The following is a 22929-nucleotide window of genomic DNA, read 5'->3' on the forward strand; positions in this document are numbered from 1 at the left end:
GCCATCCCTATAAATAATCCAAATTCTACCCAATCTACGATTTTAACGATTACTACACTACCTTATATTCATTAACCCTTATCCCTGAGTGGCCTTCGGGCCTTGATATGTGGTGATATCTTTGTAAAAAAAAAAAAAAGTGTGGGGATACTGAATTAAAGAAAATGGATGTCCAGTGACTGAACCATGTTCTCCATTGAAGCCATTTTTTTTTCCATCTTATGAAATATGGTTAATTATTAACGTCAAAAATATTCTTTACTTTTTTTTTCTTTTTTTTTTTCCTTTTTTTTTTTTTTTGCTTAATTCTAAAATAAAACCCGGGGAAATTTAATCAAGGTTCTTGGTTTCATATTCGTTTTGTAAATCGGAACCTAAAAGTCAAAAAAAAAAAAAAATAAATAAAATAAAATAAAATAAAATAAAAGAAGATTTCGGATTCTCGGAATTAAGTGATCCTATTTTTTTTCTATCTTTTCAATTACGGCGATTAATTGTTTTGTCACTTAGTCAATAATTTTCAGGGAACTCCTTTAAATCCTTTTTACCTGTAAAAAAAATAATAAAATAAATTTAAAAAAAAACGTGAATATATTCAACTGAAATATGGCAACATTTTATTTCCTCTCTTCAAAAAATAGTTTATTCCATTTCTATTAAACAACACCGCCTCATTAAGCAACGGTGCGATTGGATAAAAAAAAACCCTACGAATTTAAGGTGTTCAAAGGTCGCTCTAATTTCACTGTTTTCTATAAGGCAAAATCACCTTAAATGATCAAATCCCTATCTGAAAAATTTGAATGAAATAATAAAATTATTCTTTCTATTGACGATTTTTTTTTTTTTTTTTTTTAGGTGAAATCCGCAGACAATATATGCTCATTTAAGAGGAAATATTAAATATGCTTAATAAATGTCCTTGTGATTGTTGACTTCTTTCGTTCTGATTTTTATTCGAAATTTTTTATTTAACATCTTTAATTCATTATTTACTAGTAGATGTATCCGGCGTTGCCCGGTCTTAAAATACGCATATATATTATATTTTAATTCACACATAAACTGAGACACGGGCATGCTAGTAGTGTTTGTTTGTTTCTTTCTTTAAACGGTCTACTTCTTGTAAGTAAAAAAAAATACTCGAGCTGAGATCGAAACCAAAACCTAAAGACAGTGAATCAAGTACGATAATCATTAGGCCAGATTGACTCGATCTTTAAAAACTGTTTTCAAACGTACTTATTCTTAATATAAGGGATCTGTTATGTGATCGATTCACGCATGCGCATTCGTGAAACAGTTGACAAATAGATGTAAATCTGATAACGCCCAAGTATCAGCTTTTCACTTTTGATTCCTTAGCAGCCCTTTTTTTCCAAATGAGAAGCAATTAAAAAGTTTTCCACATATCTGAAATACCTTATATACCAAATGTCAAGTCTGTTCTGTAAAGTAAAACAACAACAACAAAATATTCCTCTACAAAACAACCAAACCAAACATTGTGAATAAATATTTGAATATATAAAGAACTTGACGCATAAAAAAGCTTTTTTCCGCAATTATTGGTTCGGCATTAAATAACCTCCAAAAAGGGTCGATACGTCGTAAAAGAAAACAACAAAACCAAAATTACTGGATTTAGCATTAAATAACCCGAAAAGGGTTGATATGCCGTAAAACAAACCAACTAAACTTTTCTGCAGCTGTTTCCATAAAGAAATAAAAGTTTAGGTAAGTCAAATTTAAGATGTTGCTATTTCGCCGTGTGACGCCGTAAAGAATAAATCGTTTGAGTGACCATTATTAAAAGATCCAAAATTGGAGATGAGGATTTAAAAAAAAATATCAATTTTTTTATGCGACACCGACAGCATAAAATGAACCATTTAAGAAGACATGTCTATTATTAAAGTCTCCCGGCTCTCTCTTTGTTTCTTCGTAATTGTCTGCGAAAGAGGCGGCATTGGCATCATTATCTACAAGGTAGATTTCCTCATTTATTAAATGGGGATTTACCTCGGCAATTAGCCCGAACAAACCATTCGATGAGATTTGCTACAATCGTTGTTGCAAATTAGCGGTTAAGATGTGTGTGTGTGTGTGTGTGTGTGCTTTTTTTTTTTTTTTTTTTTTTTTTAGCTTTCAAAAAAAAAATTGCTGGATTTTTTTTTTTTTTTTTTTACAATTGTTTTTGTTAGTTTAATTTTTGTAAATTGTGTATTTATTTGGTCAAAAAGTGAAAAAAAAAATTACTTCTTTATCTCCACCTCTCTTTTCTCTCTCTCTCTCTCTCCCTCTCTTTCTCTTCCTCACACTTTTTCTGTCTCTCGCTCGCTTTCTCTCCCTCCCTCTCTTACTTTCTCCCTCTCTACCCTTTTTCTCTCTCTCTCCCTCTCTCTCTCTATCCCTCTCTCTCCCCTTCTCTCCCTCTTTTTCTTTCTCCCTCTTTTTCCCTGTCTTTCTTTTTCTCCCTCATTCTTTTTCTATCCTTCACTCTCTTTCTATCTCTCCCTCTCTTTTCTATCTCTCCCTCTATTGTTTTCTCCATCTCTCTACCTCTCCTTCTCTTTTTTTTCTCTACCTTATTCTCTTTTTTTCTCTACCTTTATCCCTATTCTCTCGCTTTCTCCCCCCCCCTATTCTCTCTTTCTCCTATTACCTCTCTCCTATTCTTGTTTCCCCTTCTTCTTCTCTCCTGTTCACTCCCCACTTTTCTCATCATATTCCAACTCTCCTATTCTCTCCCCTATTTCCCTCGCATTTGCGATTTTTATCTTTCTTTTAAGATATTTCCATTGCTTCGAGGCAAAAGGGGCAAGAGTAAGGGAAACTCAATCCAAAACACAAATAAATTAACAGATAAATCTGAAAAACAGCAAGAATATATATATATATATATATATATATATATATATATATATATATATATATATATATATATATATATATGATTAAATAATACAAAAGGGAACAAGCTTACAATTTGCATATATTTCTTACATCTGAATTGTTTTCTCCTTAACAAATCATGCCCGCCATTTGCATCTCGCAATTATTTATCTTCTATGTAAGAGGTTTCTTATTACTTTATTTCCTTTTGCGCCGTTATTTTTCTGTTTATTGATTCCTCTTTTTCTATTTTTCTATGTTTTTTTTACCAACTCTTTTATTTCCTTTCGAAATTGACTCCATTGTCTTTTCATGTTAAAAGCTTAACAACAGGAAAATAATAATTTCTAATGAAGAATTAATACATAGATAAATGTCTATGTCTACGAGCCCAGAGATGAAAACAAACCTCCCCTCGCCCCGATCCACCCCCTCCCCGCCGCCACCCACTCCCAAAGAAGGAGAATAACAAACAAACAAGTGCGTTGCGCATATAAACATGCCTCTTGGCAAAACATTAATTTTCGGAGAGAATCGCTGCTTATCTTGCTCCGCTTCCTCTCGCAGACGGAGACATGCATCAATTACGTGCATATTTTCCGAAAAGAAATAAAGGAGACTTCCTGTATAATCAGGAAATATATCTAGGAACTGTTCCTGTGTTTGGATATACACTACCTGTTAGAGGAATTTGCACGCAGAATCATTTTTAATGCTAGACGCTTGCGTTTCCGAATTGACGAGAAAACGACAACGCAATTTGGATCAAGTTTTCGAGCCATCAACATAAAATGGCAGAAACCTTTTAATGAGACTTTGTTGTTTTGTTTTCAATAATTTTAATAATAAATTGAACATAATAAAACATCCTTTTCATACGTATCTGATAATTGCAAGATTTTTTTATGTGCTAGATCCCCCCCCCCTCTCTCATAATCTCTATTTCTTTCTTTCGTATACTTGACCCCTCTTTCTTTCTCGTATCCCTGATCTCTCTCTCTCTCTCTCTCTCTCTCTTGTATACGTGACCTCCCTTTCTCTCTCTTTTTTGTATACATGATCTCTCTCTTTCTCTCTCTCTCGTATACGTGATCTCTCTCTCTATCTCTATCTCGTATACCTATTCTCTTTCTCTCTCGTATACCTCATCTCCCCCCCTCTCTCTCATAATCTCTGTTTCTTTCTTTCGTATACTTGACCCCTTTTTCTTTCTCGTATCCCTGATCTCTCTCTCTCTCTTTCCTTCTTGTATACGTGACCTCTCTTTCTCTCTCTCCTTTTTTGTAACATGATCTCTCTCTCTCTTTCTCTCTATCTCGTATACCTCATCTCTCTCTCTCCCTCGTATACCTCATTTCTCTCTCTCTCTCCCTCGTATGCCTCATCTCTCTCTCTCCCTCGTATGCCTCATCTCTCTCTCTCGTACACCTGATCTCTCTCTCTCCTTCGTATACCTCATCTCTCTCTCTCTCTCCCTCGTATACCTCATCTCTCTCTCTCTCTCTCTCTCTCTCCCTCGTATACCTCATCTCTCTATCTCCCTCGTATACCTCATCTCTCTCTCTCTCCCTCGTATACCTCATCTCTCTCTCTCTCCCTTGTATACCTCATCTCTCTCTCTCTCTCCCTCGTATACCTCATCTCTCTCTCTCTCCCTCGTATACCTCATCTCTCTCTCTCCCTCGTATACCTCATCTCTCTCTCTCCCTCGTATACCTCATCTCTCTCTCTCTCTCCCTCGTATACCTCATCTCTCTCGTATACCTTATCTCTCTCTCTCCCTCGTACACCTGATCTCTCTCTCTCTCCCTCGTACACCTGATCTCTCTCTCTCTCTCTCCCTCGTATACCTCATCTCTCTCTCTCCTTCGTGCACCTCATCTCTCTCTCTCTCTCCCTCGTATACCTCATCTCTCTCTCCCTCGTATACCTCATCTCTCTCTCTCTCTCCCTCGTATACCTCATCTCTCTCTCTCTCCCTCGTATACCTCATCTCTCTCTCTCTCTTCCTCGTACACCTGATCTCTCTCTCTCTCTCCCTCGTATACCTCATCTCTCTCTCTCTTCCTCGTACACCTGATCTCTCTCTCTCCCTCGTATACCTCATCTCTCTCTCTCTTCCTCGTACACCTGATCTCTCTCTCTCTCTCTCCCTCGTATACCTCATTTCTCTCTCTCTCTCCCTCGTATGCCTCATCTCTCTCTCTCCCTCGTATGCCTCATCTCTCTCTCTCGTACACCTGATCTCTCTCTCTCCTTCGTATACCTCATCTCTCTCTCTCTCTCCCTCGTATACCTCATCTCTCTCTCTCTCTCTCTCCCTCGTATACCTCATCTCTCTATCTCCCTCGTATACCTCATCTCTCTCTCTCTCCCTCGTATACCTCATCTCTCTCTCTCTCCCTTGTATACCTCATCTCTCTCTCTCTCTCTCCCTCGTATACCTCATCTCTCTCTCTCTCCCTCGTATACCTCATCTCTCTCTCTCCCTCGTATACCTCATCTCTCTCTCTCCCTCGTATACCTCATCTCTCTCTCTCTCTCCCTCGTATACCTCATCTCTCTCGTATACCTTATCTCTCTCTCTCCCTCGTACACCTGATCTCTCTCTCTCTCCCTCGTACACCTGATCTCTCTCTCTCTCTCCCTCGTATACCTCATCTCTCTCTCTCCTTCGTGCACCTGATCTCTCTCTCTCTCTCCCTCGTATACCTCATCTCTCTCTCCCTCGTATACCTCATCTCTCTCTCTCTCTCCCTCGTATACCTCATCTCTCTCTCTCTCCCTCGTATACCTCATCTCTCTCTCTCTCTTCCTCGTACACCTGATCTCTCTCTCTCTCTCCCTCGTATACCTCATCTCTCTCTCTCTCTTCCTCGTACACCTGATCTCTCTCTCCCTCGTATACCTCATCTCTCTCTCTCTTCCTCGTACACCTGATCTCTCTCTCTCTCTCTCCCTCGTATACCTCATCTCTCTCTCTCTTCCTCGTACACCTGATCTCTCTCTCTCCCTCGTATACCGAATCTCTCTCTCTCTCTCCCTCGTACACCTGATCTCTCTCTCTCCCTCGTATACCGAATCTCCCCCCTCTCATATACATGAATTCTCCCTCTCTAGTATATGTTATCTCTGTCATTTATGTGATTTTTCTCTCTTTATTATATATGTGATCTCTTTCTTTCTCATTTGCCTGGATTCTCCCTCTCTCTCTCTCTCCTGTACCTGTGCACTCTCTCTTTCTCTCATACATGCATAATCTCTCTTTTATATAGGAGCTTTTATCTTTGCCAAGGTCACATTTTCGGTCGGGTTTATTTGTCATTATGTATGTATACAGCTTAACTCCCACATCACTTGACCAACCGTCATCATACTTGGTCAAAGTATCGGTTACGGTCTAACTTAGAACTGATTTATCTGTGTCAAAAATCAAGATAACAGAAAAAGTCATACTTCAAGATCAAGTGTAGTATCTGTTCGATGCTATACTTCAATTTCTTGTTTTCTCTCAGTGGCAGGGAAATCTTTCACGACTGAGACAACTTTTATTTTTGTTCCTTTTCTCCGCGTTCAAAAACGACCCTGGTGTCTAACTCTGTGCCGTGGGGGAATCATTGTAAATAGGACCTTCAATTTTGTCCATTGTAGGGATTCGGTATTTGGCCAATGAAGTCGAGCGTCTTCTTTGATCAGTTCAAACAAATTCTGATGTTCTTTGATGACAATGACGACCACACAACAGTTCAACCTGATCAGATAAATCATTTTGAGTTATCAACGTTTCTAATGCTCTAACCCCTGTCCCATCACTGCAGTATTGTATCTCTGTACCTGCTTCACAAGTATTTTAATGGAATGGGATGAACTCATTGCGCTTGTGCCCCCTCAATGTACATATCCCTGACAAACCCGCCTAGCAACAAAATCACACCCCTTCACCGCTTTCTACTCTAATAGCTTCTTCCCTTGAACAGCTAGATCTTGGAATTCCCTTCCTGCTACCTGCTTCCCTGACTGTACTTATATGCAGAAGTTTAAATGTAATGTAAACCAACATCTTGTTGATCTTTCTTAGTCATGGTCCCAATTAACAGCCCTTATGTCCAAGTGGCCATATGTCTTGTTTGGGGGTGAACGTGAATAAAAAAAGAAAGAGAAAAAAAGATAAAGACTCCCAAGTTCGACAAGATACGCCGAAAGAAGGTCGAAGGTTACATCGGTCATAACGTTGTGCATATAACATTCAAGATAAGAACAGTAGTCCAAATAAGCCAAATTTTGATCTGACTCCAGAATAACAAATTTAATCCCTGGTAAGCCTAAATGAATGCATATTACAGTAAATTTTAGGTGCTTCTACATTATTGGAACGAGATTTTGTAATCGATAAATGGAGTTTTCAGATAAAAAACAATGGTTTCGACTAATTTTTTTTTTTCAATTCTAATAAGTTACAATGGTAGCTTCCAAATTATGCAGTCGAAATTAACCGAATACTGAATTATTAAAAAAAAAAAAAAACTTTAACCGTGTTAGCAAAAATTGCCGCCATCCTTCTTTGATTCGAATGGAAAATTACATCCCTGTTGAACTCTCCTGTGTTTTACGATCGTTTTCATCAAATTCTTTTTTTATTTTCTTTAATAAATAATTTTCTACCTCATCAATTTTCGTAATTTTTGGATATAATCATCTTAAAAATATGAGGAATACGTAGATACCATAATTTTCATGTGAAATTCAGTTTTACGATTTCCGAAAAACTCGTCCCAATTCTGTAGAAGCGCCAAACTTTGTAGTATAACTTGCCGGAAGTTAAACTAAATCAGAATATATACTGTTTTTTTAAGTATAATTTTGGTAATTTCTGAGTTTTAGCCAACCAAAAGACAACTTTATTTATATAATGGATTAATTTCCTATAGAAAGCCATTAATTTGTTGAAAAATATTAAATTACACTTGAATGTGTGTCTTTATTATTTATTTCTTTATTCAATATCATAAATTCTATAGCTAATTTCATAGATAATATCTTTAGCGTCGCGGTTCTGCTATTTTTGACATTACTTCTTTCTTTTGCTGTTATAATATCACTTTTATTGATTCTGTTAATTTCTTTGGGTTTTGATTCTCAATATTTATATTCTTGGTTTGGTCAGGTAAACTTCGGTGCCAGGAGATAAATAGAAATAATCTTTAGAATTGTTGCATGATGGGAAAATTTTTATTTGTTTTGTTTTTTTTTTCTTTTTCCTGGATTTAAAAGCTTCTGCAAAAAAAAAGAAAAAAGAAGGAAAGTTGGAGAAATCAAAAATAAGTATATTATTAAAAAAGAACTGATTTTTATTTTTTTTTTTTTTAATATTCTAAGCATTGTGATTCTATACTTTTAACAATAGACTTTTCTCTTAAAGGGATTCCTCAGAACACGCGATTCACAAGTTTGGTAAACTCTTTGACAGATAAGAATTATCAGCAGACATGATGTTCCCAAAATTATTTTCTTCCTCAATCTGAATATTTATGTTTTTATTATCTTCTTGATTTCTTGGAATAAAAAGGATTTTATTTATTTACTTTTTTTTTTCAGGTAAGTGCATTGAATTAATTGGTTTGGATTTTATATTGGACGATTGAGCACAATATGGCGTGTAAGTATGGCTGTCACAGACTGTAGAGAAAGGGAAGCGTTTGAAGAAGGAAATAATCAGAAATTATTTTGATAGCCAGGTCAGTATATAACATTGTTACAAAGGGTTTTTTTTTTGTTTTGAATATCGGCTTTCTCAGAAAGAGAGAAAGAGGTGGGGGTGAAAGTGAGAGGAGCCAAAAATTGGAAAAAGAGAGTGGGAGGAGCAACAAGTTTGAAAGAGAAAGAGTGAAATAAAACCATTAATTTGTTGAAAAATATTAAATTACACTTTATGCGTGTCTTTATTATTATTTTTTTTTATTCAATATCATAAATTCTATAGCTAATTTCATAGATAATATCTTTGAAAGGTGAGAGGCTTTTTCAGAGAGAAAGAAGTAGGAGGGAAAGTGAGAGGAGCCAAAAATTGGAAAAAGAGAGTAGGAGGAGCAACAAGCTTGAAAGAGAAAGTGAGAAGAGTGACGTGTTGAAAGGTGAGAGGAGTGAAATGTTGCAGAGGAAGAAGCAGAATTAGTATATAATATATATTTTTTTAATTTTTTGAATATCGGCTTTCTCAGACAGATACAAAGCGTGCAAGGAGGTGAAAGTGAGAGGAGCCAAAGATTTGAAAAAGAGAGTGGGAAGAGCAACAAGTTTGAAAAGGAAAGTGAGAAGAGTGACGTGCTGGAAGGTGAGAAAAGTGAAGTGTTGGTGAGTGTGAAAGGAGCGAAATGTTAGAGAGTGCGAGGAGCGAAATGTTAGAGAATGCGAGGGGTGAAGTGTTGGAGAGTGCGAGGAGTGAGGTGTTGGAGAGTGCGAGGAGCGAAATGTTAGAGAATGCGAGGAGTGAAATGTTAGAGAATGCGAGGGGTGAAGTGTTGGAGAGTGCGAGTAGTGAGGTGTTGGAGAGTGCGAAGAGTGAAGTGTTGGAGAGTGCGAGGAGCGAAATGTTAGAGAATGCGAGGGGTGAAATGTTAGAGAATGCGAGGGGTGAAGTATTGGAGAGTGCGAGGGGTGAAATGTTAGAGAGTGCGAGGGGTGAAATGTTAGAGAATGTGAGGGGTGAAATGTTAGAGAATGCGAGGGGTGAAGTGTTGGAGAGTGCGAAGGGTGAAATGTTAGAGAGTGCGAGGTGCAAAATGTTAGAGAGTGCGAGGAGTGAAGTGTTGGAGAGTGCGAGGAGTGAAGTGTTGGAGAGTGCGAGGAGTGAAGTGTTGGAGAGTGCGAGGAGTGAAGTGTTGGAGAGTGCGAGGAGTGAAATGTTGGAGAATGCGAGGAGTGAGGTGTTGGAGAGTGCGAGGAGTGAGGTGTTAGAGAGTGCGAGGAGCGAAATGTTAGAGAATGCAAGGGGCGAAATGTTAGAGAGTGCGAGGAGTGAAATGTTAGAGAATGCGAGGGGTGAAGTGTTGGAGAGTGCAAGGAGTGAGGTGTTGGAGAGTGCAAGGAGCGAAATGTTAGAGAATGTGAGGGGTGAAATGTTAGAGAATGCGAGGGGTGAAGTGTTGGAGAGTGCGAAGGGTGAAATGTTAGAGAGTGCGAGGTGCGAAATGTTAGAGAGTGCAAGGAGTGAAGTGTTGGAGAGTGCGAGGAATGAAGTGTTGGAGAGTGCGAGGAGTGAAGTGTTGGAGAGTGCGAGGAGTGAAGTGTTGGAGAGTGCGAGGAGTGAAGTGTTGGAGAGGAATAAACAAAATGTAAAAGAGATAAAAAAAAAAGAGAGAGAAACGAAGAAAGATAAAAAGTAAAATAAAAAAATCGAAATAAAATATATCTTTCTTTTATCCCATCCGACGGCCATAAATCTGTTATAAGAAACTTTTCATCACAGATAGAAGTAGCCATCTTCTTCATTGATATGCAAATCAATGCATATCAAACTACACTTGTTTATAGATTTTAGTTACTCTACAATGTAATTTTTTTTTTTTTTGCAAACAGTAAAGCAGAATGCATAGCCTTGATGTGATATCAGACTGTCTAACGATACTGACTTTCTGACCCCAAATGCACAAAACATGTCCTTTCTATTTGCAAAACTTAATCTTGTTCTGTAAAGTCAAAAACGAAAATAACATTTCTCTACAAAACAACCAAACCAAGCCAAACACAATGCATAAATAGTTGAAAATGTAAAGAACTTGAAGCATATAAACTTTTTAAAAAATTACTGGATTCGCCATTAAATAACCCAAATAGGGTTGATATGCGATAAAACAAAGCAACCAACCATGTATTGTTAAAACCTTAGAACCTACAATTTATATATATATATAAGGGGTCTTAATGCCTCCTAGTTTGTTTTTTTTTATTCCGCCTGGATGGATCAAAGAGGATGTGAAATTGCATCGTTATGATGACTAGGGCTAGGACAACAGCATATTCTTTTCATTGTTTTGACTCTCAAGTGTGTATCCGTTAATATCTTATACGCTTTTATATAGAGTGATGTGTTTCTCGGTTGATTAACTGTGTCTAACTGTTTTGGATATATACTCGAGAGTCAAAACAATGAAAATAATATGCTGTTGTCATAGCCTTGATGATGACTAACCCTAACCCAAGCCAAAACATCATGAATAAATATTTGAAGATATAAAGAACTTGAAGCATAAAACTTTTTTCCAAAGTTACTGGATTTGGCATTAAATAATTTGAAAACAAAAATGAAACAACCAAATCATATCCTTGATCATTATGAAGAATATATATATATATATATATATATATATATATATATATATATATATATATATATATATTACTATAATCATTTTTTTAATACCTTCAGACATTAGTGTTTTATTATTTGCAGAATCCTCAGTGTGGGAAGTTAGGATTACAGCCGGTGGGGCGATTTGAACCTGGCCACAAAGCCATCTCTGACTCCATAAGCAAGGAACAAACCACACTGCCAACGATAACCATGAGAAATAACCAGTCGAAATTAACATTTTTATAAAACATAAATGTCAAGACAGCCGAAAGTGATCTTCTAATTATTACATCATGATCTGCGCACGTGAGCTTAAGTGACCGACTTATTACATTTCAACTAAGAACCAAGTTTTTAAAGGGGCTGACATAATTGTTACTATAATTATTTTTTTGGTACTTGTGCACTTCAGTGCCTGTTATAATCTGACGTTTTCCGTTTTTTGCTGGGGGTTGACGAGCATGACTCAAGGAAAAACTGCCACTAAAGTACAGAAGTACCTTTTTTTTAATACCTACAGACATTAGTGTTTCATCCTTTCTGAAATCATCAGTGCAGAGGGTTACAATTACAGCTGGTCGAGAGATTATATATATATATATATATATATATATATAATCATGTGACAATTTTTGATATCAGAGAGGTAGTTCCTCTTCGTCATCATCATCATTAATGCACACACAAGACTGACCACATTTTCAGTCTATCTGTATAGAAACACGCAATGCACAGTTGCTTACTTATACTGAAATTCTCATGGAAATCGCTCCAGACAAGATGTAAAGCCACTTGATGTAAGAGACTAACAAAAACAAAGTATGTATATGATTTTCAATTTTTCATCTACAGACTTGAAACTTGATATATAGGGGGTCGGAACTGTGGAACGAATTCAGTTTGGCTTTAAGATGGTAAAAATAGCTGTTCAGGGGTCAAAATTGAAAAATTGGAACTTGCCAAGCGTAAGTTGACCATTTATACATTGAACTATTCTTAGCTCAGATGGTAGAATATGACGCTAGAGAGGTAAATGTTTTGGTTTCGATTCTCGATGATGGCACCCAAATGATGTAGTTGTTTTTTTTTAACTTGAAATCGTTACTATATATATTAGGTACAATATAATAATGAACAGGAAATTGGTCGATAATAATAAACACATAATCTGTATGAATTAAAATATCATATTTAAGCGTATTTTACGTCGAGCGACCTGCTATTGTTATAAATGTCCAAATAATCCAAATAATGAGAAAGATTTGCAATTTATCAAGTTGTGACATAGTTTCTGTTGCAGATAGACATCAAATCCTTTTCATAATAATAATTATCAGTGTTATTATTATCATTATCATTATTATTATTATTATTATTATTATTATTATTATTATTATTATTATTAGCAATACTATTGACAAGGAATTAAAAAGGAAAAAAATCCATCTTGTGTGAATTTTTTTTTTACCCCTTAGGTAGATAACATATATTATTCGATCGGGAAACATGTTTGTTTTGCAAAGTGCGTATCATATTTCAACCGACTTATGATTTATTTATTTTATGCTACGTGTTTTTTTTTTGTTGATATCTACGGAAATAATATTGAAAGAACATTTGATAGGAAAAGGACATGGAGGGGAATATATATATATATATATATATATATATATATATATATATATATATATATATATATATATATATATATATATATACGTTTTATTTTTTATTACCGTATCTTTCTGTTAAGTTACATTATTGTTTCGGCTACTCAGCCGTCTGTAGCGTCCTCATACTTTTACAGAAATGTTCGCTATTTTGGGATGAAAGTAGCGAACATTTCTGTAAAAGTCTGAGGACGCTACAGACGGCCAAAAATCTGAGGACGCTACAGACGGCCAAAAAAACGGCCGAGTAGCCGAAACAATAATGTAACTTAACAGAAAGATACGGTAATAAAAAATAAAACGTATATTTGCTCTACAACAGTATTGAGCACTTTCTTCAGTTTTTATTAATTACCATCTCCACTATATATATATATATATATATATATATATATATATATATATATATATATATAACGACAAAATCCTGTTATTTATCTTGCTGTTCCAAGGATCGCGTTGCACTAATTAAAGACGTACGCGTTTTTAGGTTCTTTCCGACAAGTGATCGTTGATCGTTTCTTTTATTGCATTCTAGTCGGCATTACACTAATCCTTTCTTATTGGCTCTGGCGCTACTACACCAGGCTGTCTGAAGATACTGATTTTCTGACCTAGAATGCACCGAACATTCATATTATTGTTTGTTTGTTTTTTTCTTATCCCTTTACAGAACTCAATTATGTTCTGCAAAATCATTAACAAATGTTTTAGTTTTGCTGCTTCGGTTGTCATCCCTGTGGCCTTGCCAGACCACTATATACTAGCAAAAGTACCCGTCGTTGACTGGGTTCAAAAACAGCCTACACAAAATGGACTCTGATTTATGAAAGTATGATAGGGATGAAAAGGAAGGATTGTAAAGAGATAGCTTCGAATTTGGGGGTATCAAAACCGAAGCAAAATATGATGAAAGTAAAAATAAAATAGATAAACCCCATAATTATACCATACCTGTTCACAGTGAAACACATATCACAATATTCTGTGGATCTATATTAAAAAACCTTGTTAAACTTTGTGACATATTTCCATTCTATGGAAGTCAGGCGCGAACGAACACCCCATAATTTTATTATACCATATTTCTTCAAACTGAAACATAATTATCAAAGTATACTTATGCAGATAGATATGAAAAGTCTTTATTAAAGTTTGTGCCTATTTCCATTTCATGGAGGCCAGGCGCGAACGCAGAGCCCTCAATTTTATTATACCATCCCTATTTAAGTTAAAACATACTTATCAAAGTATTATTATTTTTTTTTATTTTTTTTTATTCAATTTTCACCCCAAACAAGGCACAGTGCCACTTTGAAGCAGGGGGCTACTATTAGGGACTTAATTAGCGGAGTCATTATGAAGGGAGAAGAGTAGAAAGATGTTTGTTAACATTACACTTGAACTTCTGCATATCATTGCAGTTGGGAAAGCAGAATCCCGGAAAGGAGTTCCAAAGACCCGCAGTTCTGGGGAAGAAACTACATGTATATCAAAAACACTTGTAAACGTTTTTTTTTTAATGTTTAAATTTTTTATTTCCATACTTTGTGGACCAGGCGCGTACACAGACCCCACAATTTTAATGAATCATCATTATGCCAGATCAAACATACCCATTCCTGTGTCTCGATACATCTTCTATCATTATATGTGATCAGTTTTATATAATAGTCAACCATATAGGAGCCTATTCGTGACCAGAACATACACAGACGTTCAGCTTTATATATATATATATATATATATATATATACATACATATATATATAACCCCTTCTATATATTCCTTTTGTCAAACAATAAATTCTTAAATCGAATATATGTCTGTATATGTTGTTTTTTCAGAATTTAAAATTTAACCACAAAACATATATATATATATATATATATATATATATATATATATATATAATGCCATCCACACAAATGCATAAACTAAATGAATTTTCTCAGTGTGGTATTGTACTCAGGTGTTGTTTCTTTCTGCCAACTGCTGGTTTCGCAGCTGTAATAATTCCCAATAAGTTGTTTATCAGCTCGAAACTTTAGGGGGTCATGCAAGGTTTTGGAAGCTTAACAATTTGTCTTCAGGATAATGGATAATTCTGCACAAAACATGAGTATATATGTCTGTACATATATAACTATACTCATATACATATAGTCATATATATGTGTGTGTGCAAGAGTTACATGTTTGCATGTTATATTATTATGCAAGAGTAACATATATATATATATTGTTATGCAAGAGTAACATATATATATATATATTGTTATGCAAGAGTAATATATATATATATATATTGTTATGCAAGAGTAACATATATATATATATTGTTATGCAAGAGTAACATATATATATATATATTGTTATGCAAGAGTAATATATATATATATATATTATTATGCAAGAGTAACATATATATATATATTGTTATGCAAGAGTAACATATATATATATATATTGTTATGCAAGAGTAATATATATATATATATATATATATTGTTATGCAAGAGTAACATGTGTATATATATATATATATATTGTTATGCAAGAGTTACATGTTTGCATTTTATATATATAGTCAAGTCGCTGCCTGATGATATCTGTTGTTTGATTGAAACAAGTGGCTATTTGTAGCAGCGGGATGTGAGCATGTTTATATAACAATAAACATATATATATATATATATATATATATATGTATTACATGTGTGTGAACGTTTTCACTACAGTTTATATAGTCATCATCATCACATCGTATGAATCCAAAGATTCTATTGTTGGTATTGGTTTTCCCGATATTTTTCTAGTCTAGAAAGCCATTGGGTACTTACGGGAGGGACCGCCTGAAGGTTGCAAACATCCTAGGTGAAAGTGATTTTTGTGGAACAAACTAGATTCGAACTTGTGATACCCTGGTGGTCAGTCCGTGTCACTAGACCACCATCACCTCTCAGTTTATATAGAAATTAAACACAACAGTATTTAAAAAATGGAAATCTAATATATATAGTTGAACCGTTAGTACATATATATATATATATATATATATATATATATATATATACAGGGTGGGCCAAAATAAGGGTCCTATCTTTAAATTTGAATAACTTAAAAAATAGGACCCTTATTTTGACCCATCCTATATATATATGTGTGAGCATTCTTCAGTACAAACAGATAATGGATACCCATTGTAAGGATTCCTGCTCGTGGAATCTTTGTGGCAAGAGTTGCACAATCTCCAATCACACCTCTCCTGAGTCAGCGTTGTTAAATACCAGTGGCAAATAGAGGTTCTGGACGACTGGAAACAAATACCAAGATAAGCAGAGAGCACATACAATGCCTAGAATTCCCAAATGGTCACTCATCTGGTACTAGCCAGGCTCAATGTTGCTTAACTTCTGTGATTTGACGAGAACCCGTGTGTCAACGTGATTATGCCGTATAAGTATATATAGATGCATATATTTTATCGTTTCTCGCTTCTATGGGACTTACAGTTTTTCTGTATTATTGCCTAAAATCAAAAGTGTAATAGTAAAAAAAGCTCGATGAATGTTAACATTTCGCAACAGAGCATACACAAGTAAACAATAGTATCTTAAATTTTTACTTACTGGAATTGATAATGCTTTAGTGTACTACGGCGACCGTTTCGTACACAATCAAACAACCATGAATAAACATGTAATTGCTTAGCTTTTGCTTTTATGCAACTCATATAAGATCTTTGGTCTTTTGATCAGCAGTAGAAATAAACTTTTTTAAAAATCCATTCAAGAAATTTAATTACGAAATAAAATCCACCAGAATACATTTCAGTTTTCTTTGTAAATAATTCAGATATTTTAATTCTTTTATTCATAGTTAAAAGAAAAAAGACTGAATTGTCGTTATGAAATTTGAAAGGATTTAAGAAGCATTAAAACTGTCAAATATTTTTTTTTTGTTTTTGGTGTTAAAACACTTTGCAAAAAATTTAAACATATAATTTAAATGCATCCAATAATTTAATAAATAAAGATTAAAACATTACCATTATATTTGGATGAATTAATGGTCACTCAATGCTGTAAGGTATTTACAGCCAATAATTTTCTGAATATACATTCACTGACTAGTTTATGAGGAAACAGAAATGCATTATGGTGGATTTAATTGTGTAAATCAGAGTATTGTTCTAAAATAAAATGTAAAAGAGTTTTGCTTTATTATTTTATACTACTGCATTTTTAATTTAAATTGATTGATATTGAATAATTGTAGATTGGATGATTCAAGCTATTGTTTTTATCTTGAGCGTTATTCTCACAACGTTTCGGCCGATGTAACCTCCACGTATGTCTTTTCCAACTCGTGACGTAACGGATGAGTTTTTTTTTTATATATCATTCCAAATAAGGCATAAATATTTTATGAATAGATTCCAGCCTAGAAAACAACAGTTCTTCCCTCTTTGTCAGAAACATAGCCATCGAATGTAAGGACAAACATTACATGTTTGTACGTTATTTTTTGGTCCCCGACAAAAGGAGGGTGGACCTGTAAATTCACCCTTGTCCGTTCGTCCGTCCGCACTTTTCCCAATAACTACACCTTGGAATTTTTTGAAATTTTGCACAAACATTAAACATGATATGATTAAAAAAGTAACAGAACGGATTTTCCTGGAAAACTCCGGTTGTCCCTCCTAGGGGTGCTTTTCGGGTTAAAATGGCTAAAATTAACACTTTTGTGCTTATTAAAAAAAAAAATTGATGCCTTGGATTTTTATAAAACTTTCTGAAAAGTTGTAACTAACTGATTTCTATGTAATTTTGTTTGTCTATACTTCGTGATAACATTTGGGTGTGCCCCAGGGGCTCTTTTAGGGCTAATAAAAACACTCCATTTTTTTTTTTAACTATTTTACCATATTTGTTCAAACTTTTCTGTGTATGTCTATTTAGCAGTTTTGCGTGGTGCTGAACTCAAATTTAAATATGTTAAGGTCTTGGGGACTTTTGGGACTAAATGGGGAGGGGCGAAGATGGACTTAGTCATTTCTTTTTTGCATGGTGTAGAACTCAAATTTACATATGTTAAGGCCTAAAACTGCACCGTTTGTTCATTTTCATCAGAACTTGACGTCCCCTGGGGACTTTTGGGCTAAATGGGGCGGGGGCAAATGCTGAACTTAGTCATTTGTTTATGCCTCGTTCACTGTGCACTCATAGCGACCATGCATACTTCACTTGTTTTTATAGAAATCGCTCCAGACAAGGCATGAAACCACTTGATGTAAGGAGCTAATACAATACCACTTCTAAGTAAAAAACTAGCGTATCCGATAATAAGTTTTATACAGATCGATTCTAATCCAAGAAACTGCAATTCTTCCCTCTTTTTCAGAAACATTGCTTATGGAATGTAAGAACTAAAATAGAAAATAAGGAAAGCGAGAATTATGCTGAAAATAAACTCTAGGCTCACTTTCTGCTCAGCCTTAAATTAGTTCTAAATAACAGTCTTTTGGAGGTCGAAGGTTCAATCCTCAGTAAAGACGATGCTACAAATACAGTCATGAATTACTTGAGTCATGGCTGACAGGATAAGGAAATGCTTCCCCTATAGATTAAATAAAGGATGTCATTTAAAATTCCATACTAATTTCAGAGTTCGGCAAGACGCCCCCCCCCTCCTTTTTTTACACAGGAATCACCACTTATCAAGGCCTGGAGGCTACTCGAGGACAAGGGTTAATGAGTATCGATTAGTCAATGTGATTATAGTGTAATAAACCTAAGTAGTGGGAATTTTGTAAAACGGTTCGTCAAGAACTTGTTTACGTTGGACTTGAAGACAATCAGATTGTAATCAGTTGGAAAGCAAGCAATCGGAAGAGAGTTCCACAGGCGTGCAGTTCTAAGAAAGAAGCTTTATTCGTGGAATCTACATTTAGGTCTAGGCATGGACAAAGAATTTGGGAAATTATTGATAGTGGTTTTGGCTAGACGAGGGTTTTTCGTGAAAGTTTGGCGAGGGGGGGGGGGCCTGGAGAAGATTGACGGTTGCACCAACCAAAACGTTGTGAAAATAACATCCAAGATGAGAACAATACACCAAATAATCTAAATTATCGATCCTCATCTCAAAAATTCCAAAATATAATATTAAATGATAAAAATAATAATGTGTAAGTCACATAGAGGCGAGAAACACAAGAAGTGATCGTACAATTTTAGTAACCAGTTCAGGCTGTCTGAAGATACTGACTTTCTGACCTAAACTGCAGCAAACACTGATTTTATTTTTTTATTTCTCCTTTGCAAAACTCAGTCATGTGCTGCAAAGTCAAGAACAAAAACAATTTTCATCTACAAATCAACCAAACCAAACTCCATGGATAAATATTTGGAAATATAAATGATATGAAGCATTGAAACTTTTTTTTTTTTCAACATTACTGTATTCAGCATTAAATGTTGCGAAAAGGGGTGATGTGCTAGAAAGCAAAACAACCAAACCAAACTCCATGAATAAATATTTGAAAATATAAGGAACTTCAAGGATAAAATCTTTTTCCAAAATTACTGGATTCAATATTAAATGACCCAAAAAAAGGTTGATATGCTGTAAAAGCAAATAGCCAAACCAGCCAATGCAACCTCCGATTTTTTTTTTTTTCTGGTCCAACTTGTGATGCAACAGATGTAAATATTGATTATGATCAGTTCTAAGTGACAGTGGTTTGGAGGTCGAAGGTTCAATCCTCAGTCAGAACGATACTAAGAATACAATTAATAATAAAATAAAATAATAAGTGTCAATATATTATTTAATTGGAATTCATTATTGAGATGAGTATTATTTATTAATTTTTTTTATTTTTATTGCAGACTATTATTCTCATCTTTTTCTTAGTTGTTTCACGACGTTTCGGCCAACTATTCCTCTGCTCTTCATCAGGTAGTAACCGCGGCGGATAGGAACTCTGAATCTCCTGGCTGCATTCTGTTTTTTTTTTTGTTTTTTTTTGTTTTTTTTACACAGTGATCACTACTTATCAAGGCCCAGAAGCCACTCAGGGATAAGGGTTATTGCAAGTACATTACGTTAGTGTGGAGATTTGATGAAGTGTTTAATTAAGGGGGCAGTTCATTAGGAATTTGTTAACATTGGACTTGAAGACATCCAAGTTGTAGTCTGGTGGGAAGCAGGCAGACGGAACAGAGTTCCACAGGCGTGCAGTTCCAAGAAAGAAGCCCTGCTCATGGAATCCGTGTTTTGATTTAGGCACAGATAAAGAGTGGAGGAAATTTTTCACAGTGGATTCAGCGAGACGGGTGTTTTTCGTGGAAGATTGGCGAGGGGGGACCAGAGATTGTAGTTCAGACGAGCACCTGCCTTGGAAATAACGATAAAACAAGGATAGGCTCGCAACGTCTCTTCTGTGGGAGAGAGGTTTCAGGGCAGAGAAAAGGGCATCCCCCACTAAGCCATAAAGTCTATTTTGTACTCTGTCAAGGCAGGATAGGCTGTTTTTAGCAGCTCCTGCCCAGATATGGCAACAGTATTCCATCCTTGTCTCAACTACGGAAGGCAGTAAATTGCAGTGAATGCAGTCAGGAGATTCAGAGTTCCTATCCGTTGCGGTTACCACCTGATGAAGACCAGAGGAATAGTTGGCCGAAACGTCGTAAAACAACTAAGAAAAGATGAGAATAATAGTCCGCAATAAAAATAAAATTAATAAATAAGAGTTAAGTCATATAGAGGCGAGAAACTGGTGTTCGGACGATTAATCGGAATCAGAAATCAGAAAAATCAGAACTTTTCAGGTATCTGAATCGGAAAAATTTGTGCAATTCTTCCAATGCCAAAAACGATTCTTTTAATTATCTTTTTTTTTATTTGATTTTGTTTAAAAAAAAATCTTCTACTGTTAGTAGTAATGAAAAAAAGAAATATTTATTAATTTTAACCTACCAGTAAACTAAAACCTATAGACCCCCCCCCTCTCACCTCCACAAATGTGTTTTTACGGTTAAGAAAATATCTGTACATTTTACATGTGTTTTTACGGTAATAAAAAAAAAAAAATCTAAGTTTTATAGTTAAATATTTAGAGATTTATAAAGAATCGGAATCAGTAATTAAGTACAGACTCAGTAATTGTATTGGAATCGGAAAAGATATTGGAATCGGAAAAGATATTGGAATCGTCTCATTACTATGAGAAATACAAAAAGTGATCATAAAATTTTATTAATATAGAAATATTTTTTTTTTTGAGATTAAGGGGAAAAAGGTATCAGTTGAAAAACAGGTGGATGATTATTTTAAATGAGTTTATTTAATTCCTAGTTTAGTCTGAAAAAAAAAAAACGTATTGATAACTAAATTAACATTCATCACTGGAAGATTTGTAATTTCCCCAAAGACTCATAAGCAGGTTTAATTAAAAATCAAAAAAAAAAAAAAAAAAAAACCCAAAAAAAACCAAATGAGTTTTGTTATTTATTTTTACGTCACAATAGTCGGATAAAACGTGTACTTGTATTAGTAGTGAAAAAAAAAAATGGGAGCTGACTCTTATTAGAAAAACAAAACAAAACTATTTTTAAAGAGATTAAAAAAAATAAAAATGGAGAATTTCTATTTTCTTACTTTAAAATGTTTGTTTTTCTTTGCAAAATTTACAGAGCTGGATATAATAACCTACAAATCTCCATCCAATTTAGAGACAAGAAAATTTAAACTTAACCATTAAAAAAAAAGAAGAAAGAAAGATGATTATCAGGAAAAATCTTTTCTGGAGTAGAAATTTTACGACTATGGATGTTGATTACGTTTTTATTTATTTTTATTTTTTCTGCTTATTTATTTCTGCCATTATGTGCTTCCATAACTATTGAATGAGCCAATCATCTTGGGAATAGTAAATGTGCCAGCACTGATTAACTTATAAAGTTCACGGCTTTTTAAAAAAGATGACAAGAATATTAGTCATATTTGAAGCATTTGTATAAAAATGAAAAATGCATTTCTAATGAGATTGTATATTTTAAAGTTTAACGCTCACAGTAGGGTGACTGGAAATATAAAAATACAAAACTCCCCACCCCACTAAAGCCTACACTACCGGCCCCAACACTTTTACCTGTGGTCTTCTTCTACTTTATCTTCTTTTCTGGTCGTGTCTTCGTCTCTCACATTGGCGGCTGCCAAGGGGTGTGCAGTGGCTTGCAAGTTTATAAAAATAAATAAAAACAACTAAAAAATAGAAATCATATTCTGTGAATATCAGCTGGGCTCTGGATGCGTGTGTGACACTATCGCGGGAAAAGTATGCCAGGCTGTGTTTGTCAATCAGTTGATCAATCCATTTCTCCATCTCTTCCAAACCACAACCTGCCTTTGACTTTGACTCGCAATTGTCCTCCACCGTAAGTGTCGTTAATCACCACAAACTGCCTTAAGCAGTCGCAAAGCGTACACTCTTAAAACTGTCAGAAAACTAACTCTAATTGTATTGACCTTTGTTACTTGGTCCTTTTATTCCCATTACTGTCACTCCTTGACTAACAATCCTTTTGTGTACCTTGGTGAACAATTTTCACTCTATTATTCTGCTGATAAACTTATTTCTTCTTCTTTGATTTTTTATTTTTTGTTACTTCCTAACGTTTGAGGGATGGGGTGGAGGAAAACGTTGATAATATCATAATTGATATAATTGTGTGTATGAATATTTTACACAAACACCAAAAAATGACAAAAATCGATATTTCAAATTTCCAGGTGTTGATCATCTTACAATTTATTCCTTTAAGTACATTGACATTCACAATTCTTGACAGCACCTGATTCGTAGCACAAAATCTTTGGAACATAGACTTTTGTCATTTATTCATATGCTCTGTAATTACATTGAGCTTAATAAATTAAAGGATTGGTATATAAAAAAAGGCGAAATATAATTAAAAAACATATTTTCACAGAATATATATATATAT

General features: G+C 34.7%; 1 protein-coding gene across 2 annotated transcripts in view; it reads left to right on the plus strand.

Annotated features, from left to right (window-relative positions):
• The window catches only part of LOC145252799 (protein fuzzy homolog), a 590751-nt gene extending 579563 nt beyond the window's left edge, over positions 1-11188 (plus strand). For both annotated transcript variants that reach the window (XM_080112754.1, XM_080112755.1), the window contains exon 3: positions 8491-11188. In XM_080112754.1, the coding sequence (XP_079968880.1) occupies positions 9267-10277 (1011 nt within the window). In that variant the 5' untranslated portion in view covers positions 8491-9266 and the 3' untranslated portion in view covers positions 10278-11188. The remainder of the gene's footprint in view (positions 1-8490) is intronic.
• The last annotated feature ends 11741 nt before the right edge of the window (positions 11189-22929 follow it).

The sequence above is a fragment of the Euprymna scolopes genome, chromosome 29 (genome assembly GCF_053919585.1).
Source record: "Euprymna scolopes isolate OS-2025 chromosome 29, ASM5391958v1, whole genome shotgun sequence".
Classification (NCBI taxonomy): domain Eukaryota; kingdom Metazoa; phylum Mollusca; class Cephalopoda; order Sepiida; family Sepiolidae; genus Euprymna; species Euprymna scolopes.